We start from the raw sequence: 23,835 nt of genomic DNA, 5'->3' as shown, positions 1-23,835 counted from the left end.
ATGACTTTCCGTTTACAACTAAAACTTACCATACAATCCCTAAGAATATGGCAAGTTTTCTCAAGTTTGCCGTTTTGAAAAGATCAATAAAAGTGTACTTGTTGTTATTGGTGTTAATGTCGACAGATTCCAGCAATGTCTGCAAAACAAAGACAGAAATTATTCCATCATGGTCACCTCTACACTGACTTATCTCAAGCAAAAATGACAATGTGCTGTACAAATGTACCCTTGGCGTAATGGTGGTCATGCACATGCATCTGTTGTTCATTTCTGCACATTGATTGATGTAATAATGTGCATCGTCGACCTTCCCGTTAGCCACAAGCCACCTTGCAGACTCTGGTAGCCACCTGAACATACAAATATGGTGTCACCTACAAAGTGTTTGGCGGCATGCTGGAAGGTCTGCCCCTTGAATACCTCCAAGTAATCAGAGCCAATATGAGGGGCGAGGTCACGGCCAGGATAAGGAGCCTCCACTCATTTACCATGTATGCAATTATAACCATAATGCAGCTTCCAATTGTCCAATCAATGCTGAAGAGAATGCCAAAGAGAGTCCTCTGTTCTACACCCAACCACTCTAAATCTGGGAAGATAATAAGTCTGTATAAGACTGAATGGTCATTCAATGTAGTGCAATATTTAGCCACTAAGAAAAACTCTCTTTACATACTTAGAACAATAGAAATTATACTTATTCCAGCAGTCGACATCCCAGTGAAAAAACGCATAACTCCAAACATTACATAGGAAGTGGATAGTGCACTTAGCACGGCAAATGTCATGGTGGTCAGATAGGACACCAAAAGCAGCCGCCGCCTACCATACCTGGTCAGAAAAAAGAAACAAACTCTTTATTTACTGCAATACAACTATTTTGTTTCCATGGCACATAAGAGTTTAGTTGAAATTACCTGTCACTAAGATATCCAAACAAAGGCGCTCCTAACATAACACCGATGAAGAAGATGGTGACCGTTGCTTTGTCCATACCTTTCCTGCTGCACACGAGATCCCACTGTGAAGAAGAAACAAAAATTTGCAATATTACATCAGTTGGACATCGCAAGGACAACAACACTGATATTTTGTTGTTTCTTTTCCCCTTTGATTGACAGTTGACATGCAGCCAAAAATGGTAACACTTTGCTATATGTAATTTGTAGGAATACCATTAATACAGCTGATTAGCATAGCATTAATATTACTAATACAGTTACTATTAGCTGTAGTCCTTTTCTATCATATCTCACTCTCTCTGCCTACTGTCACTCTCCAACAAAGTATGTATTAATCTATCTCAAGGGAGGTCATGTGACAAGTGTAGTTGCAGACCTGCTCATATGTAAAATCTGTTGATTTATCGCTATATACATTACATTGAATTGACTTGAATGACAAACTAAAGAAAAACTAACTTACCTCTGTTACCAGTGTTGATTTAAAATCACTTTTGTCGTACACCCATCCGTTTTGACACGGAACAACCGATGACTCCTCACTGCCGTTCAACAGATGTGGATGTCGAGGCTTGGAAAACATCAGACAGGAGCTCAAACGCCCATCCGTCTCTCTCGGAATACTCATGTCCAGCTTCTGTTCCAAAGTTAAATTGGAGGAGATGTTGAAGTTATCCAGAGTGCTGATATTGCAGTGGTGCGAGGGAACCCCCGCCATGAAGTTATTCAGCAGGAAGTGACAAGGCAGTGTGATCCGAGATATGACCTGGATCAAGATTAACTTAATTTGGAATTTTCCAACACCGCCAATTTCTGAAAGTACGTTGTCAAATTTCATTTTGGATAACTTCCAGAGTTACCGAGATGATCTTCCACGTAGAAGTGAAGTGCGCTCTGCTTTGAGGAAGGTAAGATGTATCATCGTGTTGTTAATAATTATACATGCCCTTAACCATTGTTTTTTTCTTCATTTTAGCGACGTGTGATGGTGCAAGACGACTTGACTGTTACGTGAAGTGCAGAGAATAATATAAGATAACTATAATTAGACACACAGTGACGAATATTTTCACACCTACAGTAATTTCTGGACTATAAGCCGCTACTTTTTTTTAACTTGCATTTGACCCTGCGGCTAATACAAAGGTGCGGCTTATCCATCAGATCACAAGATTGCACTATAAATGAAGCGCAAGAGTGTCAGGCAGAGACAATTTGCGCCCTCATTATGGAAAAGAAAGTAGAGGGAACCCGGTGTGGTAACATTAAAACACCTGCGTCTTAGTCGGGTGCGGCTTATATGTGTAACAAACTTGAGGATTCCCCAAATGGAGCTAGCGCATCTTATAGTCAGGTGCGCCTTATAGGCCAGAAATTAGTGTAATCATCACGCATGCTTCACAACAGAAGAGAAAACGACATTATTCTTTTATCAAACCTATGATTTAGTGCAGGGGTCAGCAAACTTTCCCGTCAAAAGAGACATTTTAGGCCAAATAATTAACCAAAAATCTGTGTGGTGACGGAAAACATTCGAAGATTTTGATGAAGGACACAGTGTGTTCGTGTTAGTTGAGGGCCCAAGAGTTAATTAGAGTGGCACCACAACACAAAAATATGACAGCAGCATCCATTACGTAGATATAAATGTTTGTACCTTTCGACTTCTGTTTTGGGATTTTTTGGGGGGGTAATTTTTTTTTTTTCAAATGCTTTTTTTTGCCTCGTTTCTTAATTTTTTAGACATTTTATTATTATTATTATTATTGGCAATTTCATTGACTTTTTATGGTAATTTTCTGCTTTTCCTCTTTTAGGACATGTTATGGTTACCTTTTGGACATTTAGGGAAAAAACTTTTCATCAACCTTTTGTCTCTCTTTTTCTGACAACCTAAAAATTTGGACTCTGACATGTTTTAATACTTAATTATTCATTTTTAATTTTAATAATGAATTAATTTAAAGAATATTTTATATAAAAATAAATACTGTATGTAAAACATATAATAAGTTCTATTATTATTATTTCTTTAGATCTGCAGGGAGCCACAGAAGCGGGACTAAAGAGCCGCATGTGGCTCCAGAGCCGAAGGTTGCAGAAGCCTGATTTAGGCAATTGGACTCTTGTTAACTCTTGTTAGACATTTTAACCAAGTCATTATGATAATTCAGTCAATTACGATGAATGTGTTATGCGACTACAGGTCGACCAGTCTACGGTGTGCATCACCTATTGCCAAAAGGCAGCTGGGACTGGCTCCAACTATCCCATGGCCCTAATGAGGACAAGTGTTCTAGAAAATGTATGATTATTGTAGATGGATGGAAGGCTTAAGCAAGATATTCATTCATATCAGTAAGATATATATCTTTAAACTTGTGGTTTGCAGACTAAGTTTTATTTCATATCCATCTTGGGACATCCTGTCAAAGAGAGTAAAAAGGTTTCCTATAGAGAAGATACTCCTTAACAGTAATGATTTTTTCTCTTACTGGAGCCATGTGGGATGCTAACTCAGCTGTGTCCAAGGAAGCATCGACACCTCTTCTCGCTCTTTAAATAGAGTAGACAAAGAGCAAAGCGGCACTCCAGCCAGTCAGTAGGTGACCCGAACACCTGAAATTCGCTGTAATTTGACTCTTCTGTGCTTGGATTCTAATTCGACATCCTGGGCCGTCATATAAGAAGGAAATCAAGAGTAGAAAGCTGGATATTAACAAATGAGAGGCAAGGAGTACATTCATGGACGAGAAAGGAACTATGAATAATTGTAAGTAGCAATTTGACTATTGACTTATCCTGTTGGACCCAAAATGGTGTTGCAAAGCAACTTTGTGTACAAATTTATTTCCATTTCATATACCTCATACCTAAAATATTGTAGTGTGTAATGGGTTATTTATCATCGAGTAGTTTATGATGTACATATACGTTCACATATATACTGAAGATGTTCCCAATTACACATATTCTGTGTAAAGAAAAAGAAAAAAAAGGACCATTACATTTTGTGTTTTGAATGTATTTTCTAATGTGGTCATGCTATCCATTGGCTCCAACTAATATTATTTTTGGTTCTCCTACATTAAAGCTTCAAAAATCATGCTGTTTTGCATTTAAAGAACTGATCTGTATGACGGTTAATTGGGGTTGTCAGGATACTTGTAGACACAATCTCTTAATTAGGAAAAACAAAATAAGTTTATACCTTGACTAGGCTTCTTGAAAGGTAACCCGCAACTCCAAAGAGTTTAGTTTATGTCCTTCAACCACAAGTTTTATTTAATCCTGTTCACACATACTTTAACATCACATCACCTCCTTGGCTGAGGTAATACCATGGAAACATCTAATCTGCTAGAAGTAAATCCTGAATGGGGTCATGCCTCGGAGCAAGAGAGCACAATTTTTTTTCAAAGATGCCGACTTCCTGTTGCCATAGAGACAAGCAATCATAGCAAATGTGCTGCCTTACTTGGAAGCAGAAAAGCCAGCCGAACCAAAAGAAGTCCTGAGTGGTAAAATGAAGTGGAACCACGTGTGAGAGTATGTAAGAGCCTGTACAACTTCTGTTGTAGTAGCCTGATGCGATGAAGCGTAGTATACAGTATATTATCCTAGATACAACTGAAACTAATCTTCATGCGAAATACCTGCAAGCAAACAAACCAATGATTCAGTAATAACAATCTGTGATGCTACGGGATTTAGGGAGAAATTTTGTTGCAATGAAAGCAGTAAATATAGTACTCTGAAAGATTATGATTGTTCACCAAAATCATAATTGGTTCAGAAATGAAAAATATTTAAGTTAATTTGTGGAAAATATATATATTTTTAAAACATATTTCCCCCCCCAGAATTATTATTTACACATTCATTACTAAATCATTTTGGTATTTTATTTATTTATTTATTATTATTATATAAGTAGCTATGTTGATGTGTTGAATCTGCTGTTCTCATTCACTTGCATTTACCTAAAGTCTGCTAGCTCCTGATTGGTACGTGTTAGTCAGCTGATAAGGTTTCAAGAAGTGTGGACGCTGTAGCTGCCATGTGACAAGTAAACATTGTTGTTTAAGAAGAAATCCATCTCCATCCATTTTATAAAGAGTGTACCTGTACTACCAACCAACCCTCACGTCACAATTGTATTAGCCCAAAAAATAGCCACTACTATGACACCACCTAGTGGCAAAGGCCTGAAAATATCATGACGAGACTGAGGATTGCTTCTGTGCACCAAACCAGTGTCTCTGTTGACAGTTTTGTTTTTGTTTTTCAGCAAAAAATATTTTGGCATTTTCTAACACCACTAATAAACAAACAATGGCTTGAGCAGTGAAAGTATATACCATTTCCTCATCATATGAGACAAATACTCGTGTCTTTCGGTCATAAATGGAAATGTTGTTACTGCCGCACTTGTTAAGGTGACAGCAGCCCTCCCTTTATAAACAGGAGAACTTGGAGAGCATCCATCCAATTGTTTTTCTTGTGCAGTTGGATGGGAAGGCTGTTTTCCTCATGATATTACATACCATTCCATTTAGAGCTCGAATGAAACTGCAAAAGCCAAGCTGCAGTCCCTATAAGACCTGTGACTCAACAATTACTTAGTTAGAAATGTAAGCTTTAAATATATTAACCATGGCAATGAAAAACATAAATACAATTTAAACAGCTGTTTTTCTTTTATCTCAGGTATCATTGGTGACACTCAGGACTTTGCAAGTGAATCAGAAATGGAACCAGAAGCTGAGGACCCAGAGAACATGGATCCCTCAGTCCCTTGGTTGGGCTCAGATGGTTCACAAGGATGTGATATGCCTGAAACCCCAGCAGAGTCCTCTGATGAAGTTGAATTCAGTGATGTAGAGAGAAGTGTGGACACACAGCGCTTTTCTTTCCCCAAGTCGAACACGGAGTATCCAGAATTTTTAGATTCACAAGACTCCAAATTGGTTCTTGATCAACGCTCATTGTATGACCTGAGCGGGCGTGAGGAGGAAGATTCATACCGAGGAGAGGACATTTACCCTACCGACCCAAGAAAGACCTCACACAGTAAAACCTCACCAACAAATTACCATGAACCTCACAGTGGACAAATGCCAAGACCACTCTTACTTTCATCTACCTCCTCCCTTGGATATACTCCTGAAATGACCCCGGCCTCGACCCTGGCCACTGATGAGCCTCTGGGAGCCAGTAATAGGCAGGGCCAAGGGACTGGGAACAGGAGGGTTGAATCTTCAGAGGAAGGAGGGAGCACTGAGGCACCTCCTGCTGCAGTCTCCTTTGGAATCTCAGATGAGGGTGCTGAGCAGACAGAGAAGTGGAAGTCGGAGTCTGACACAGATCTGTGCAGACGGGACAGCCATAGGGCAAGGTGTGCATGTAAGTACAAAATCGATCTTCTACTCAAACCTGTACACTCCTGTTGATGGTATGGATAGTACAAACTGTACAGTTAGTGGTTGCTTATATTCATATTTAAAATATATACATTTGCTAATTGAGCTACAGCAAATCATAACATCCTTTTTCTTTCAAATGAGGTAAAGAACACCTTTAAAACAAGCAAATAAGGTCTGCAAAGCTCATGGGTGTGGTTTATTTTGATGTGGTCATGCAGAGCCTATTTGAAGGGGACTGGCAGAGAAAATTCCCATGGCTTTAATAGCCATAGTGGGACAAGAATAAATTATGACCATATGATAAGGCCAACAGAAGCTAATTTGATGGACACCAACATGTGTCATCCCAGTCTGTCATCCGATCCTTCGTCCAAAGTAAGGTCCTTACTGTGGCTGCTTGGCCTCCCTAAGTTAGCTGTAAGTGAATATGATGCTTTTATTAGAGTGCTTGGTGTTGCGATGGAAGCCTTACAACCCGCCAGTGGCTTCCAATTAGTGGGCTTGCTTCATATGAAAGTAACAATTGAAAGAAGGATGGCTTAAACTTGAGGGTGAGATATGAAACAAAAGTGTTAAATGAATGGAATGAAAGATTTAGTCAGAAAAATCAATGGCTTCATTTCCACTGACATGTTCGTCTCTCTCATTTTCTTTCTCTTAGGGCTTGTTCAAGATGAAAGCCAATCTCAAAGGCAAGTTAAGGAGACCAAGTCCAAATGTAAGCGAATTGCTCGCCTTCTGACCGATGCACCCAACCCTCAAAATAAGGGAGCCCTACTGTTCAAAAAACGCCGGCAAAGGGTGAAGAAGTACACCCTTGTAAGTTACGGGACTGGTGAAAGTAAGTTTGACAGTGAAGACCAATTGGAAGAAGAAGCGGAGGAACTCCAAGAGACCGGGTTTGACTTTGTCACAGCCAGCGAGTCCGAGTGTGGAGAGGAATACTCCATATATCATCGGCAGCATGATTTAAGTGTGAAGTGGGGAAGTGTTCAAGAAATGGAAGTGTTACCTGGGACAAAGGGAAAGGGTGTTTTGATGTTTGCGCACCGGCGTAAACGTATGGATGAAGTTGTCTCAGAGCAAGAACGCCATGATAAAGGATTACATAAAGCAGAGTCAGAGACTGGATATACAGTAGCAAACAATATATACAACATGAGGAAAATATATGCTCATTCTGAACAGGGCAACTACATGAACAGACACGTTCATCAGATGAACCAGCAAAGATCTTTGGTTTCCAACAGGACAGCGAAGCCCTTTTCAGGAGTCCGAGTTGGGCCAGCTGATCACAGCATGCCTGCTGGTGCTGTTCCAGTGAGACAAACAGCAGAGTCAAGATTCAAAGTAGCCGTTCCTATTGTCTCAAACCCACAGGTTTGGTCACCGACTGGAGACATCATAGCCTCAAGGGATGAGCGAATATCTGTGCCGGCAATAAGGACCTGCAGCCTTCCAGAGTCAAGGCGCAAAAACTTTAACAAACAGCAACAGACAACCAAACAAAGATCAGATCCTCAGGAAAGCAGAGCGTATGTGGAGTCAGAGGAAGATTGTTTTAGCCTCGGTGCTGAAGCTTGTAACTTCATGCAGCCCAGAGCAATTAAACTCAAGAATCCACCCCCGGTTGCACCGAAGCCTGCCATTAATCCAAAGAGTCCACCTTGGTTAAAAGGCCCTCCTAGTGAACCCTGTATTCCTCCGAGGAAATCAGTTGCACAGCCTAAATATCTTGCGGAACCCCAGAGACAGCGCCATTACTTCGCTCAAGACAGCTCTGAACCTCAAAAGTTGGCCAACAGCTGGGAAGCAGATCGAGCCCAGGCAACAATTCAAACACTTGCCGTTGGCAGGGCATCGGTCAGATCCTCTTCTCAGTCTCATCTTCAGTCAACTACAAATAGCTGGAACAAACCTCTGCCAAGATCCGCTGTGAGTATGCAGGCGCACTGTCCTACTTTCACCGCACATCACCCGCAGTTAACCGCAAGAAGTAGGCAAGACAGTGCACCAAGTTCTGTCGCCTCTTGTCCACCAAAACCAATGAAACCATTCACATCGAAAATATCACTGGCTCCTCCAAAAGGTCAAGTCTTTAGTCAAGGTTTTGATCACCATGATGATCACACCATGATGGGAAAAGGCACAGAGTTGTTTTCCAAAAGACAATCCAGAATGGAGAAGTTTGTTGTCGGTGGTCCGACAGCAAACCAGATAAGATGCTTTTCACCAACAATATCCTTACCCAACTCCTGGAGATACTCCTCTAATGTTCGCGCACCACCTCCCTTATCTTACAATCCCCTTCACTCCCCGTTTTACAATCCACCAGCAGCAAAAAAAGCACCGTCAACAAAAACCACAATGACACCCAAATTAGTCCCAAAGCACCTTAACACTTTAGATATCATGAAACATCAGCCGCATCATTTGGACTCTACACTGTTCCACTGCGATGTAGTTCCAGAGGCTAAAAGTCCGAGCGCCAAACCCGCTCCGCCATCCAAGTTTGAGATGACCAAGAAACTCAAACAAAGGTCTGCCCACTCTCATTCTCCTAATATCTCTGAGCCTGAGTTTGAAAGCAAGTCTGAGGCCTCTGCTAAGTCCTCAGCTAAATCCTCTGGACTGGTAAGTTCATCAAACTGCTCTGCTCGGCAAAACACCAAATTGGCTGAGCTTCTCCATCACGCAAGCACAAAGCAAGTACCAAGCATTCAAGCTGCAAGCACGCTTTTCCAGCGGCCGTGCCGGGATAACAGCTTAGCTTCTTTCTCTCCTACGCCTCTATATGTTCGAGGCACACTTCAAATGGCCCCTCGGCCAAAATTTTCCGCGAAAAAGTCTGTAGCGATAACTAAACAGTGGAGGCCTGTTGCAATGTTAAATTAGCTCCAGGAATAGCATTGCCGCGGCGACGCAATGAACACTGAGATGATGAAACACAGTTGTTGAAAAAAAGCAGGCTATAAAACGCTTCGCTTGACAGCGTGTCAAAGTATGAGCTTGAGCATGCTTCTGTGGAATACAAAGCTCAAGGTTTTGCGAGGTCACCTTCCTGAAAGTTGTTCAAGTCAAAGAGAATAATGAATGATTCTTAAGAAAGGCTTACTGTATGTGTGCAGGAATGTTCAATGATTATCTAAAGAGGTTTTATTTTAAAATGCATACTTATGAATACAAATGATCACAGAAATGACGATAAACAGTGACAATGAATAGTATATTTTTCACGAATGAAGTAACACATACTGTATGTGTTGATAGAATGTATTTAATAAAAAGGCATGTATAGGAGAAACCTGCATGCACAAAGTTCTTAGATTTATTTTGAAATTCCTTCAATCTCATTCCGAAGTCATCAGACATTCTGTATCCTATTTTATGCCAAAGAAGTTAAATAATGTAGAAATTGATGGCTCAGATTTACATTTAGTGACTAAAAAAATTTTAATTGTCTTTTCTGCTTGTGTCTGTCTTTCTGATGTGGAACTATTTTATGCACTCCTTGTTTTCAACTCAATTAAAATTCTCTTTTCTCACTCTTGTGCACTTCCTATGTGTCCAGCTGCTGTTCTTATATCTGTATTTTTTCCACTGTCTTTCTTCCTGTCCCTATGATTTGCTACCTGGTGTGAAGTCAAAAGCCAGAATAACAATGACAGCATGGATTGAATTGAAAGTAAGAAAACGTTTTAAAAGGAGGGGAAGGAGTAGAAGTAATTAGGGATCTGTCCAACTTTTACCAAAGTGTTAATGATGCTAGCACATTAACTAAGAAAATAATACTTTAGCGTTTACCCATTTGTTTGGTGGGTTGAAATGAAAGAAAATTATTGAGGCTTTAAAAAAAAAAAAAAAAAGAGAACAAACAGCATTTCTTTGTTTCTTTTGTTAAAGGCGCCAAATATGTCTTCTTAATCTAACTGAATATACTGTATAGCAGTGATTCTTAACTATTGGACCCAACCTTGGGCCACGAGCGCCATCTAGTGGGCTGAAAAGTAATTTGAGTTTTGTTACTGTGGGCCGCAAGGGCCGCCCGCAGGCAGCTTTCAATTGAGACTATGTACACATGTAGTAGTGTATTTATGAAACTGAATATTTTCCCCCTCCCAGTGTAAAATAATAATAATAATAATCTGTCCACACCACCTCGTTTTAAAAAATAAAAAAATCATCCACATAAACGCACACAAAACCGGAGAAGTGCATTTCTAAGCTCGACATTGACGACACTTCCACCATACGTCACACAAGCACAGTATGTCAGCCGACACAAGATGTGTTTTTTTTTTTAATAAAAAAAAAATACATGTAAACCAGAGTGAGTACATCATAAATTGAGCATAGAGGAAAACAAAGAGGATAAATGCAATAATAATCATGGAATTCTTTGCTTGTTGGGCATCTTGTTGGGTGTCAGTGTTTACTTCTGACCATGTGTGTACTTTGTTTTTTACTTGTACTACTTACACTAACTTGCAAGTGACGCGAACTTTGAGACATGAGCTACCTAATTAGCTACTAGCTAGGCTTCTATTCCATATTTTCATTTCAAGGTGATGTCACAAATTCTGCCGAGCAACAACCAAAGTTGATGTTCATGTTTCGTTTATATTGCAATCTTCTAAATATTAGACAGTATAATTTACATATTAATGAAACAACATATTACGATATTATGTTATTTTATTAGAACTTTGACAACCACTCCTTTCCTGCATTGTAGAAAAAACAAACAATGAATATATTTAAAGGCAGCATTTTGCCCCTGGGAGACAAAACTAATACAGTACACTCAAAATGGTTCAATGCCAATGTAAAAAAAAATCCACATATGATACTTTTACGAATTCTAAATGACAAAGTAATATAATTGTCATACGGATGATGATTGACTTAATGAATTTCATAAATTAAATGCACCGGTAGCCAAAAATATATAAATAAAACAGTGTGGCCAGAGGATGGCAGCAAAGCCAACAAAACTGCTCTCGAATCTCTCAATGCAGTACTATACACTATACAGTGTTCCCCACCATTTATTGAGCCAAGCTGCATATTTTATATTAGAAATATCTCACTCACGTACACCTCCAAACAATAATGTCATAAGTATTGATATGGAAATAATGATTATCTCGTCTTAGTTTGTTCACAAACTGACCTAATTTGAAATCTGGCCTGGTGAGTTCAGCACAAAGCTGATAAACTCCAGGTTGTATTTTGTTATATGAATCGCAACAGGTTGATGGTACATGGTATATTCTGACATCTAGGGGCATTTAATGCTTTTGTCGACCACTATATGTCGCTAGCAAAGATAGACTTTTGGATAGTAAATCATTTTGATTGAGTGTACTTTCTTTCAGGGACAAGGTAGAAGCCGCTCCCTTAGCCTTCCTAGGCCCTCCTGTTCTTCTGGGCTCAAGTCACCTGTTGGCACACAGGCTCCCCGCTCATGTCTTACCCCAGCACGACAACATCGAGCATCTGTTCCGAGAGCATTCTACAAGCCGCCCACACCCTGGGAGGCAGCATCAAGAAGCCCCTTCGGTTCAGTGGACGACGCATTCTCGATCCAGAGCGCCCCGTCTCTGGTCGCCTCGCGCGTCCAGGTCGCGGGGCCCCTGCCTGAGCCTCCAGAGGAATGGAAGCGCAGGGTGTCACTTGATCCACCACTTGCGAGTTATCGTGTGGCCGCGGCTTACATGACCTCAGCACCCATGAGGATGAAATGTGCACGTGACAAACCAACAGCAGTTTGCGGGCCTCCTTTTAGACCAGCCCAGCCAATTAAATCTGCTGGTAAGACCAGAGTTTTATAAGAGGGGTAACACTTTGAGTGAGGAAAGTGGAGCACGTTTGCCTTACAGTTCTGAGGTTCTGGGTTTAAATCCCGGAACAGGCCTTACTTTATCAATTTTGCATGTTCTCCTAGTACTCCCGTGGGTTTTCCTTTCACATTGCAAAAACATGCATGTTGTGTTCACTTATGGGTAAATTGTTCAAATTGCACTCACTTAGATGAAAAAGCATTTCAACAGATTCAGTGTGTTGCTTACGAGAAATTATTTTGTGAGCTATATTGTGGTTCAAAGTGATATTTCATGTTTTAAATGATTATGAGATACATTTTTCCAGTCTTGTGCTGTTTGGGCACAAAATGACACAACATTGTTCTATTTTTTACAAATTTTGCACAATTTAAGGCCATTTCACATCACAGAGTGTTCAAAAGAAGATGAAATAAGGAGTGGACGTTTTACCATAATTGTGAGAGAGTGACAGTCAGTTACTAAAAGGGAAGTGCTCAAGCCATACATTTTCTTAACAATATTTTGTTCAATGTGCACACCCTAACCTAAAAATTATATTGTGATTAATATTGTGTTTGTGGAATCTGAATTAAGTAGAACCTAACCCATCTCGGGAAGCGGCCATTTTGTCACTTGCTGTCAACTGAAAATAACATCACATTTGGCTAAGATACCAGGTAACCACTGTCACATGACCAAACCCAGAAAACAGGTGAGCCGTGATGGTCGTTACCTGAACCCTTAATTCATATTCCACAAACACAATATTAATGAGACTGGCATGTTTAGATTAGTGGGGTGCATACAACATATTGTAAAGAACATTTTTGACTTAACTTTCCCTTTAAGTTGGCATGTTAGGCTGTTAAAATTGAACTTGGTGTGTCTGTGTGTGTGTGTGTGTGTGTTGCATGCAGTCACCCATTTTGTGTCACTAATTTGGAGAATTACATGGACTTTTTGTGAGCACCTTTTGCACAAATTACATACCTACAGTATTAAAACTTGAAAAAAAAGTGGACTTCTTTTGCTTTCTATTAACATCTAGCAATATATATGAGAGGTTAAAAAAAACAACAACACATCACCATTCACTAATGCAGAGACACCCAAAGTGGTATGTTTATTTTTGGTGGTTGCAGCTTGCAATGTTGCACAGCTGCATTGCATCATACTGAGAGATGAACATTTTTCCCCATTGAAAAAGGAAATACAGTAGGTGTCAAATAAACAAATGTAAGTGTACACACAATGTTTTAAGTAATATTATAACATTCTTCACCGTCATACAAGTGCAAAAATAAGTTAACCATAAAATGTAGAAACAATTAAATATTCGGCCTTGAAATTGCAAAAGGCGAAGGCATAATATAGAATTGCACAATTTCATTTTAAAAATAGTTTTACGACAGTTTCAGTGACAATGTGTATGTTGACAGTGGCGTCTTACTAATTAATTCGGAGCCTAATTTATAAAAAACAGCCCAAATAAAAGGTGTTCAATTGTGTGTTCACGCTAACAGATTGGACGGCAGTTGTGTGTGTTACTAAGATATTTTATAGAGATCCTAAAGAGAGTGTGCTATTGCCACAAGCAAGTGCAAAATTAATTTCAAAGTGATGGAATTGGAAGTGTTAGTGGAAAAAGTAAACAAACTGACTGCGTTGCTTGCTCTGATCATTTTGGGCAAACTAACAACTGTATAACAGCATGTCTTGTTTGAGTTAACTCGCCCCGAGTGACTGGCAATTGGGCATTCTGTACATCCTGCCATCCTGTGTATAAAAACTCTGTACGGCACACTCAAAGAACCGCTCTAGGAGCTCACAACCAATTGTGACAGTGTACTAAAATGATCCAGAGGCAAGGAAATGCAGAATTGAAAGGAGTTTTGTCAGCGGTGATATGGCATGACTCCTTCTTGTGATTGGCTTAGAACATTCAGAAACTCAAAAATTGCATTGTTCAGTAGCTAACATGTCTTGATATTTTTTGTTAGCATTTCAAAAATGTTTACGCAAGTGGAAAACTCTTTTGACAGAATTTTAAACTGTTTATGTGCATTGGTGCTCCTGTTTTGATTAGCAATGCGGCATTAATTATATCAGTTTTTATCTATGAACTGCGATATATAATTGCTACCATTTTCACCTGATGACCAAATATAAGAGGGCGGGATCCATTTGTTTGGTCATCATTGCTATCAAGCCGAGGCGCGAACAATTTAGTTAGCATTGGCTCAAAAAAGATTGGGAAACATTTTGACGACCACTATATACAATCGGAGAGGGCCACTGTTCTCTGTACATTAAGAATAACGTGCATAGCTTGAAGACATGTTACTCTGGAGGCTTTAACCCCGTGAGACACGTTGACTGCGAACATTCCGACACAAGAAGACGGTTTTATCTCTGGAGGAGGAGGAAGTTCTCATCGGAGGACTTGTCTCGTTCCATCCTCTACCAATTGCCCGATGGTGTTTGAGAGTGCTTGTCAGGTTATATTTAGCCTATTGATGCAAGCCGCATTCCATGCACAACAGACACAGAGACACGCTGGCAGTGTGGCTTTAGTGTCTGCGAGTGTGAAGATCAGCGAAGATCAAACCGGCGAGTGCAGGTTGACCTCTGAGCCTCACCTGCTTTTTCCCTCCAGGATCCAGTTTGCACTCCCTGGGCACCATCACAGGTACGCAAAACACCTAACAGACTTTTTGTTACTAATTCATATTTTAAATAAGTCATTCTCTAATTGTTGCATTTCCCATATACATTATGTCTCTCTTGTACAAAGTTTTTAATTTGCATGAAATTTTACATCACTAGTGTATTTCTTTTTTTAAATCTATTTATTCATTTTTAATTGTACTTCATTGCAACAAGTCCAAGAAATTGAATGCTGTAGTATGCTTAAAAAGAGCGGGGGGGAAATTAACACTTTTCTGCATCGTCTTTCCTTTCAACATTAAAGGTATCATTAACATGCAATGCTTGCATAAAAATGGTGGTCTTAATATGACAGCACCTATAGATTATGTAATATATTTTAATGTAAAAAAAATGACTTCTGTAAATGCTATGCATGGTACAATTTTAACGAGGCAAATGTAGCATAAAATATATCAGATTTATGTAGCGAGAAATCCATATTTAGTATTTTTTTTAAAGTGTTAAAATGAATTATACTGTAGTACAACATGTTTAAATAGCTAACAAAATTGTACATACATTAATAATGAATATATATTAAGGAAATAATTTTTCAGGGCTAACAAGCATGATGGATTGATTTGTACAATTATTAAAAAAAGAGTGCAATTATTTAAAATAAAGATTGAACGTTTTGAGTTATTGTAAAAGGTCTAAAAATACAGACAAATAAATAAAAAAAAGCAATACGATTATATCATTATATAATATATCATTATATATATATAATATATATAATGATATATCACCATATATTTCAGTGAGTTTTCCAAAATAGTAAACTTTTTTTTACAGGCTTTCTGAAATATCTAAAGACAAAACTTGTCATTGATTTATATAAAACCTCATAAATATTGAATATTATAAAATAAGCATAATGAATGTAATAAATATTAGTCTGCATTATATCCATCGTTGTAACCCAATCATTGTCGCCCCTATCACCCATTCAAGTCGCTCATCATAAAAATGGCAGCAGTCAACGCTACCATGTATCAAAAGTCCAAACAACCTCATGGAGTGTCTTGTATGTGTTTCCAGTCCTCCCTCACTGCACTCAACAACAACCTTGGCAGGACCCACAATGTCACAATTCTGTACAATGCCAGCTGGAGAGAAGAAGAAGCACGCAGCAGCTATTTGTCGAGAGGTCCACAGTACCAACGGTATGGCAAGCGGCCGAGGCAAACACGACACTGTTGCAATAATACAACATCCCTTGGAGGGATACGAGTGCAAAATGTCAGGGCTCCGGCTCGCCATAAATAAGATAAGGGGATGATTTACCACCCATAGAAGCCAGTGCTTTGTCTTTGCCCTTTTCAAAGCTCTATTTCTGGGTGGGTCGTGGGTGGGGCAGGGCAAGGGCTGGAGGGAGGGAACTTGTGCGGGGCCAACTGTGTGTAGCTGTAAGGATAACGTGAAGCTCTGTGACAGCTGGACGCCATTCTGTCACATTGAAATTAATTCTGCGTCACGGCCGCAACTCATTTTCCATGACAGGGCTTATAGGACATGCAGCTTTTAGTGTGTACGATGCATGACGTAAATGCAACAGGTTACAGTTACGATATATCCAAGACTTAAATAGGTCTTAACTGTAACTTGTCGAGTTAAGTGATTAGTGATCATTTTCCTTTTTGTCGATCAAGGAAATAAACAGAGAACTATAACCAACAAAAAGCTTAAAATCTAAAATGGCTTTTTATTACTATTCTTATGTTGCAGGCTCATTACTATTTAGTATGTGTAGTATCTTATTTGTTCTAGTAACAAAAAACAAATTCTTTAGATTTAATATCCTTGAACATCATTGCCTATTTAGATATATGTTAATTACAATAATTGACAAACAAATTTATTGAAGATCACATCTGCCTCACCTCACAGTTGAAAGTTTCTCCTTTGACTCTCAGGCCCTCCTGTGTGGAGTTTCCATGTTCTCTCCATTTCAACTGGAAACAACATAGATTAGAAAACTAGCAATATTGCACTAAATATTTTTTTAAACAACTTATAATTGAACACAAAACGATATAAACGCATGCGTACAGAGTATACAACAATACGGGCAAACACAACTAATTACTGCATCTTATTTACGACAGTCTTCTTCTTTCTTTCATCAACAAATCTATGTAGTGTCTGTATGTATTATACTGCCCCCTGGTGGCCAAGGCACATAGTACCAGAAGGAGAAGCATGAACTCATGATTCACAAACTAGGGATAAACAATTAATTGAATTCAAATCGGCATCGCAATGTAGTACTAGAATACACTTGTCAAATTTTAAAGGCTGCAATTCTGAAAAATAAATAAAAAATCTCCGCTTTTTTTGGGCTGGTCAGTTGGCCAATAAACATGGCAAGTTAAAGTGATAAAGCCGCAGATTTGTTTGCATTATTGTTCTAATCTGATTTATGATTTAATGGCTTTTGTTTGAACCACACATTATTGGTAAAATTGTGGGATGTTATAGTACTAAACACTAAAAGACAAAGTGCTTAGTAAGTTAACAACTCTTACTGAAGTAGATAAATAAGCTATCGTTCATATTAATTTATGGTTTATTTGCCTTTATTATTAGCATAGACCTAATCATTAAAACCAAATAATTTATTTATTAAAAAATCTGATATTGTTTATTGTAATACAGCTTAATTTATTGCTTGCGCTTGTTAAAAAAATACAGTACATGGGGAAAAAAATATGGGGAAAACCCATGAAAAAAATTAATTGCATATGAAATCCTTATCGCATTATTGAGCACTACAAAAAAAAACATTTTTTTTTTTTATCACTCAGCACTTTACATTGTATTCAGGTTTTTTTCAGTATTACTGCATGCTTTTTTCTGGATTCAGTACAATACTGTAGAGTGCCAGTTTTCTTCTTAAAAAGCACATCACAAAAAAATGAGAATGATCATGGATTATTGCCATTTCTATTCATTTCAAAGGAGAGAAAAAATTAAGATAATAGTGTTTTGAGTTACGAGCATGATCACAGAACGAGTTAAACTCCTAAGTCAATACACCCATGTAATGATCCCAGGTGACGTGATGGATCTTGGAAAGAAGCACAGCACTCCCAAAGATATCATGCTGGAGGAGCTGTCGCTGCTATCCAACAGAGGCTCCCGCCTGTTCAAGATGCGCCAGAGACGCTCGGAAAAGTACACGTTCGAAAGCATACAAAACGAGGCCAACGCTCAACTTAACGTGAGTTTGCCGCTGCCACAACAAACACAGCCGTTTGTCGTGCTGTGTCGTCTGACAACACAATGATGATAAGAGAAATGGGAGCCATCTACAAGAGGCTCCTCAGATACTTAGCTGACAAGCTACTTCCATGTTTATCAGTATCTGTATGTGTGTGTGTGTGTCAAAGTGCATAAAAGTGAAGGCTGTCTACTTCAGCATGAGCTGATACTCTTAACTGTGTTTTGCAGAATGATATTCTGGCCCAGAGTGCACACATGATTGAAATTAAAGTGGATGCGCCAAGCAATGGAGATACTCCTAATCCCGATCAGACCGTTCCAGGTAATGCTACCGTTTACTCATTAGCAAATGTTAGGTATTGACAAGAGCCCTACTGATTAATCGGCTGTTAACTAAAAACAAACAAAGCAAAAACAAAAAATAGCTAAATATGTCTAAAAAATACATTAAAAAATAGTATTAATAATAATAATAAATTATCATTAATCATTTTAGACATATTTACGCAAATTTTTGTTTTTGCTTTGTAGTAATAATAATAATAATAAATTTAAATATTATTATTATGTTCAAAAAGGAGTAGTAAGCAGAATATTTTCAGCAATACATAGAATACAGTATTGCTCCTCTACACACGTTTCTGGCTCCTCTCCAATGTGTCTGACAGGTCTGTAAAAAGTAAGCAGTTTGACTTTATTTTTGTTTCATGTGGTTAATTTCTCAGCCAGCCAAAATACCTTAATCCTTTTCAACCGTCCAAGACTTTTGAACTGTGAGTCCAGTGTGTAGAAACATGATTCACGATCAATACGTTCAAATGTGTTCCCTCATCATTCATTCCGGTGATATTCGCTGTCAGTTTTTTTGTGTGGTGATTTTGTCATCCATATTCCCCCCTACTGTCACCGCTCCACCGTGCGCTAAAAATAAGACCGACTGCCAAACAGTCAAGCATGAGCTTGCGATTATGTAATGTTGTCATAAAACAACAACAACCCAAAAAGCGACAACACGCTGTAGAGTCATAAGAGCGAAGGCTTGGCTGGAAGCGATTTGAGAATTGCATTCTACAGTGGCTGTTTGAGGTTTTTTTTTTAAGAATGATTAATTGCGTGCATCAATCTCATGTGATCCATCAAAAGCCACCGAGCTCAGTCCTGAAGGGGTGCCATCCCATGCGGACATGTTACATGATGAGTGTACACTTCAAGTATGCGCTATTTTAAGACCTAAGATCATAATGATGGACAAGTCGGCCTGCCAAGGCTAAGGGCTCTCTAAGCACGCTCTCCGGTCGTAATTCCACTCATAAAGTGCAAATCTTAGCTGTGTTGCCACAAACTGAACTGTTAAAATTGTTATGAACCAAAACATCCCTTCATGATCAGTGGAGTTTTTATACGAGAGCATTTTCCCTTCACTATTAAACTACTTGAGGGCAAGCATGACAGCTAGATAAAAAGAAAGAACAAATATTTTTAACCCTGCTCATCCAAGGGCATTTTTGGGAAGAGCAGAACATTTTACAAAAAGATTATTCAGAAAATAAGTTTATTAACAATTGCAATGAGTTTGAAAGGGGATTTTTTTTTTACATGAGTATGTTCTATGCAGGCCCACCAGTCTAAATACGATTTTCTGGTTAATAATATTGAGTTAAGCAGCAAAATAAAGCAGTTTTAGAAGGCGACCATTTTGCCGCTTGCTGTCGAGTGAAGATGACATCACAGTTGCTGAGGTCAGCTTCATAAAACAGGTGAGCTGTGATTGGTCGTTGCCTGAGCTCTGAGCAACTGTGATGTCATCTTCAGTCGACAGCAAGTAGCAAAATGGCCGCCCCTGAGATGGATAAAAACGGCTGGATTTTGCTTCATGACTCATATTCCACAAATGTAATATTAATCAGAATGTCATGTTTAGACTAGTGAGGTCACATTTAACATAATATTGTCAAAAAATGTTTAAGGTTGACTTCCCCTTTAAAATTGCTAAAGGATCTTGCCATTTGGAAACAACTGTGACTGCAGATACACTTTAAAGCTGGATTGTAAATTAAACTGTCAGCAAGCTAGCAGTCACGTCAATAGGCCGTCCGTTCGCCTGTGTTCCTGGACAAAGAGCTGACAGGAGTAAAACCAGGAACACACACTTAAGAAACTTAAAAAAATACTTTGTCAGAGGACCACACCACATTTGAATAAAACTGAACTGTATTGCACATGAACCTAAATGCTAAAATAACAATCTATTTTATAAATGTTATTGTTTAGTATTGAATTACAGTGGTACCTTGAGATATGGGTGATCAGACTTTCGAGTTTTTCATTCCGAGCCACCATTTAGCCAGTTTTTTTGGCTAAATATACCAGCACTGTATAGTGGCAGTAAAGTCAACTCAATTCAATTCACTTCTTAATAAGCAACACTTAGGCAAAAAGTGACCATTTCTTCCAAAAAAAGAGCCTTCAAGCTGTTTAATGCCACTTCCTGTTGAAGTTTGCAGTCAAACTCAACATGAAACCCGGAGACTTACATGCTGTGTATCTAAAACAAACGCATAGCTTAGCTTTTAGTCTGCTAGCTTAATGCTAATGCTAAAACATAATGGAAACTGTATACAACTCTTTAAAGAAATTAATATTTGAACACAAAGGTTGCCGCAACACATTTATACATTTAATATAACACAAGTCGTATATTCTTTATTCTCTGCGAGATGTCTATACTTTACAGACATCCATGTATTTGCCTGTCTGTCTTATACTTCCCCCTGGTGGCCAAAAAACGCTTAATTATTTTTAATTCTATTTAATTGTCATTATCTTATATTTTTATGAAGTAAAATATTGTATTGCTAATTTTATCATAAAAAAACATTACATAAATGCAGATTTATTTCTTTTTAGAGGAGAGAATGAATTAATGACATTTCCATTCATTTCCATGCTTGTGATTTGATTTACAAACATAATCATGAAAAAAATTATACTCAAATCTCAAGGCACCACTGTATAATTAGTTAACCAGTTATATGACAAACTGAATCTTTTTTCTTAATGTGAACCGTTAAGTAAAATTGTTTATACTCCTCAGATTTTCCTTATAAAATAACTAAATACTAATGAGACTGGAATAAACAAAAAATAATTGCAATCAATCTTAGAGTACTCTTGATAAGGTACATACTCGGTGGGCTGGACTAAAGACTAGAGCAGGTCATACATACAGTATTTGACCTGTGGGCCATACTTTTCTTACTTCATACTTTTTTGTTTTTTAATGCCTTTGAGTTTCTCACAACACAACACGATGAAAGACCATTTGGTGGGGCATAGCCACTCCCGCCCCTCAAGCAGAGCCATCACAGGTTACAGTGAAATGTGTGTGTTTCTTTGATAGATACAAACGCAGATAAGTTAAATGCTGCCTCCATGCCCAAAATCTACCACTCACCCTGGGAGGAGGCCATAAGCAACGATTCAGGCCTCGCCGAAGCTTTCAAAGTGAGCATGCCCGCAATGGATCCTCGACCAGAACTTCCCGAGTACAAAAGCTTCAACCGGTGAGAAAAAGCGTGCAATTGATTTGGTGGGAAATTTCAAGAACTGGATTTCAAATGTGGTGCACGTTTACAGGGTAGCGACCCCTTACGGCGGATTTGAGAATGCGCCGCGAGGAATCACGTTCAAACTTCCAGAGCTGGACCTGAACCCTCTCAAGTACCCGGAGCTCCAAGAGCCGAGAATGAAGAGACCCACTTTCAACAGAAGCGCCCAAGGATGGATATCTGAGGGCACCCACCTCATCCTGCCCACAATCACCCTGGAGTCCATCCTGGCCCCCGAGTCGGAAGACCTGTAAGGAGGTTTCGGGATGGCGGTGGTCCAGTGGGTTGCACGGCCGCCATTTTCACACAACGGACGATGGAATGTTTCACCCAACTATCCCTCAGATGATTAGTTAGGGATAAATGTCATGTAAATAGAGAATGGAAAGTGCTGCCAATCAGCCCATAAGAGTTGCCAGTGGTTCTGAACATGTGATGTAAATAAAGGATACAGCTTATTTGTGGATGTCACACAACGGAGAAGAGGAGAACAAGAGCAGTCAGCTGAAGTTGATTTACATTGCAGGTCCAAGTGTCAAGTGTCAAATTCCAATTTAATGCTTATGGTGGATATAAAAAGTCTACACACCCCTGTTCAAATGCCAGAATTTTGTGATTCAAAATATGACATTGTTTCCAGCATTACTAAACAGAGCAGTACAGTACCTCCATGCACTCCCCATGTTACCACGTCACATGTCTACTGAAACGCTAATAAGATCCTCTTTAATACAGCACAGGAAAGTCATTTTCAACATGTAGTAAGTCTTCACTCATCTGAGAGACTGTTCATGTGCCTCAGTAGGTGCTGCTGCTGCTTTGGTTAGCAACAACACATTTAATATGGGCTTAGCAGTGAACTATGTAATGTTTGTTTGAACAACAGTGTCAATTAATTCAATTGCTCCCAATTTTAAATGTGTTAAGTGTCCCAAAGACGTATTTATATGTTTTATGCTAGCGCATACATAAGGCTTTGAGCCTCTCAACTGCAAAGAACGGTTGAAGAAATGGTACTTATTACACAAACGGCCAGCAGGTGGCAGCAGAGCAAATGAGATCACCCAGGGCCATGTTGGAAAAAAAAGCTCACTTACTCACAATTCTAAATAGATATGTGAATAATGATGAAACTTGGCTATATTCTAATGCTAATTGCTGCAAAACAGAAACAGATAGAAATATACTTTTTTTTTTCCTAATGAAAAAAGAGACTAATCTTTTATTGGTAGGTTCCATGTTTTTATAACAATAGAACACAATATTCTGTGGGCCTTGCAATATCCAGTTAAACAGCTGGGAGTGAATGAGTTAACTGCGCTAACTACACTTTAGTACCTGTTTTTTCCCCCCCAATGAAAAAAATGAGGTGTCTTACTTGAGTGGTGAGTTTATTCTTCTTAAATGAACGAGAGTAATTGGTCAAGGTTGTGAAGAAATATATTTCCTCAAATTGAGTCTGGCCAAAAGTTGCGGATGTCATGCTAGAGCTGTCGAAATAAATAATAGATTGAGTAATCGATTATCAAATTAATACACAACTATTTTAATAACCTCGAAAACATTTGGAGCTTTTTGTTATTTATTATTTAAGCCTGTCAAAATCCTCCAATTACAGCATATCAATAGTAATTGTTCATTAAATCATCATGTAATCCTCCATGAAAAAACTGATTATCTTCTGTGTTTAATAAAAATAAGACATTTGCAAATATCTGTTTTTACTTTGGAAAACAATGCCTGAACCGGTAACATCCACATCCCTTCTTTTTTTTTTATCACTATATGATTTCGAAGTATGAAATAAACACCAATCACTGGTTAATAAACAGTAATTAGGGGGAAAAAATGCTTATGTAATAAATTGTAATGCAAAATTAGAATAAATCTGATTAGTCGATTAATCGATTCTAAAAATATTTGATAGTGACAGCACTAGATCTGACCCCTCTGTGTGTTTTAAAAAAATCAAATGCAGTCGTTGAACACAATAGTTTATGTAAAAAAATAATAATAATAAAAAAAAAAAAAAATAAAAACTGTAAACGGACACATTAGTCCACCACATTGCAGAAAC

The 23,835-nt window shown here is 38.5% G+C and overlaps 3 protein-coding genes across 13 annotated transcripts in view; 2 read left to right on the top strand and 1 right to left on the bottom strand.

Moving 5' to 3' along the window:
• LOC147169619 (solute carrier family 22 member 7-like) overlaps positions 1–23,835 on the bottom strand; it is a 34,966-nt gene that overhangs the window by 2,554 nt on the left and 8,577 nt on the right. For 7 of the 10 annotated variants that reach the window (XM_086083473.1, XM_086083476.1, XM_086083475.1 and 4 more), the window contains 7 exons: positions 16,809–16,880; positions 1,429–1,602; positions 921–1,024; positions 680–834; positions 424–592; positions 230–353; positions 30–139 (listed from right to left, as the gene is read on the bottom strand). In XM_086083473.1, coding sequence (XP_085939599.1) covers positions 30–139; positions 230–353; positions 424–592; positions 680–834; positions 921–1,024; positions 1,429–1,593 — 827 coding nt within the window. In that variant the 5' untranslated portion in view covers positions 1,594–1,602; positions 16,809–16,880. Of the gene's footprint in view, positions 1–29; positions 140–229; positions 354–423; positions 593–679; positions 835–920; positions 1,025–1,428; positions 2,800–16,808; positions 16,881–23,835 lie in introns of those variants that run through there. The other 3 variants (XM_086083471.1, XM_086083472.1, XM_086083470.1) reach the window with 3 other exon arrangements.
• synpo2b (synaptopodin 2b) lies at positions 3,550–13,253 on the top strand. Of its 2 annotated transcripts, none has more exons than XM_086083464.1 (4): positions 3,550–3,738; positions 5,676–6,371; positions 7,053–9,025; positions 11,770–13,253. In XM_086083464.1, exons 1-4 carry the CDS (start codon positions 3,711–3,713, stop codon positions 12,223–12,225), a joined length of 3,153 nt encoding a protein of 1,050 aa, XP_085939590.1. In that variant the 5' UTR covers positions 3,550–3,710; the 3' UTR covers positions 12,226–13,253. The 2 variants fall into 2 exon arrangements, with proteins under 2 accessions (XP_085939590.1, XP_085939591.1); XM_086083465.1 differs by having other exon boundaries at positions 7,053–8,326; positions 11,770–13,251.
• myoz2b (myozenin 2b) lies at positions 14,718–22,352 on the top strand. Its single transcript, XM_086083482.1, has 6 exons — positions 14,718–14,905; positions 15,967–16,091; positions 17,982–18,148; positions 18,379–18,472; positions 21,551–21,713; positions 21,787–22,352. Exons 1-6 carry the CDS (start codon positions 14,733–14,735, stop codon positions 22,010–22,012), a joined length of 948 nt encoding a protein of 315 aa, XP_085939608.1. The 5' UTR covers positions 14,718–14,732; the 3' UTR covers positions 22,013–22,352.

The sequence above is a fragment of the Leptonotus elevatus genome, chromosome 8 (genome assembly GCF_054856555.1).
Source record: "Leptonotus elevatus isolate MCC_2025b chromosome 8, RoL_Lele_1.0, whole genome shotgun sequence".
In the NCBI taxonomy this organism is placed as follows: Eukaryota; Metazoa; Chordata; class Actinopteri; order Syngnathiformes; family Syngnathidae; genus Leptonotus; species Leptonotus elevatus.
This window is presented reverse-complemented; position numbering and strand designations above follow the sequence as displayed.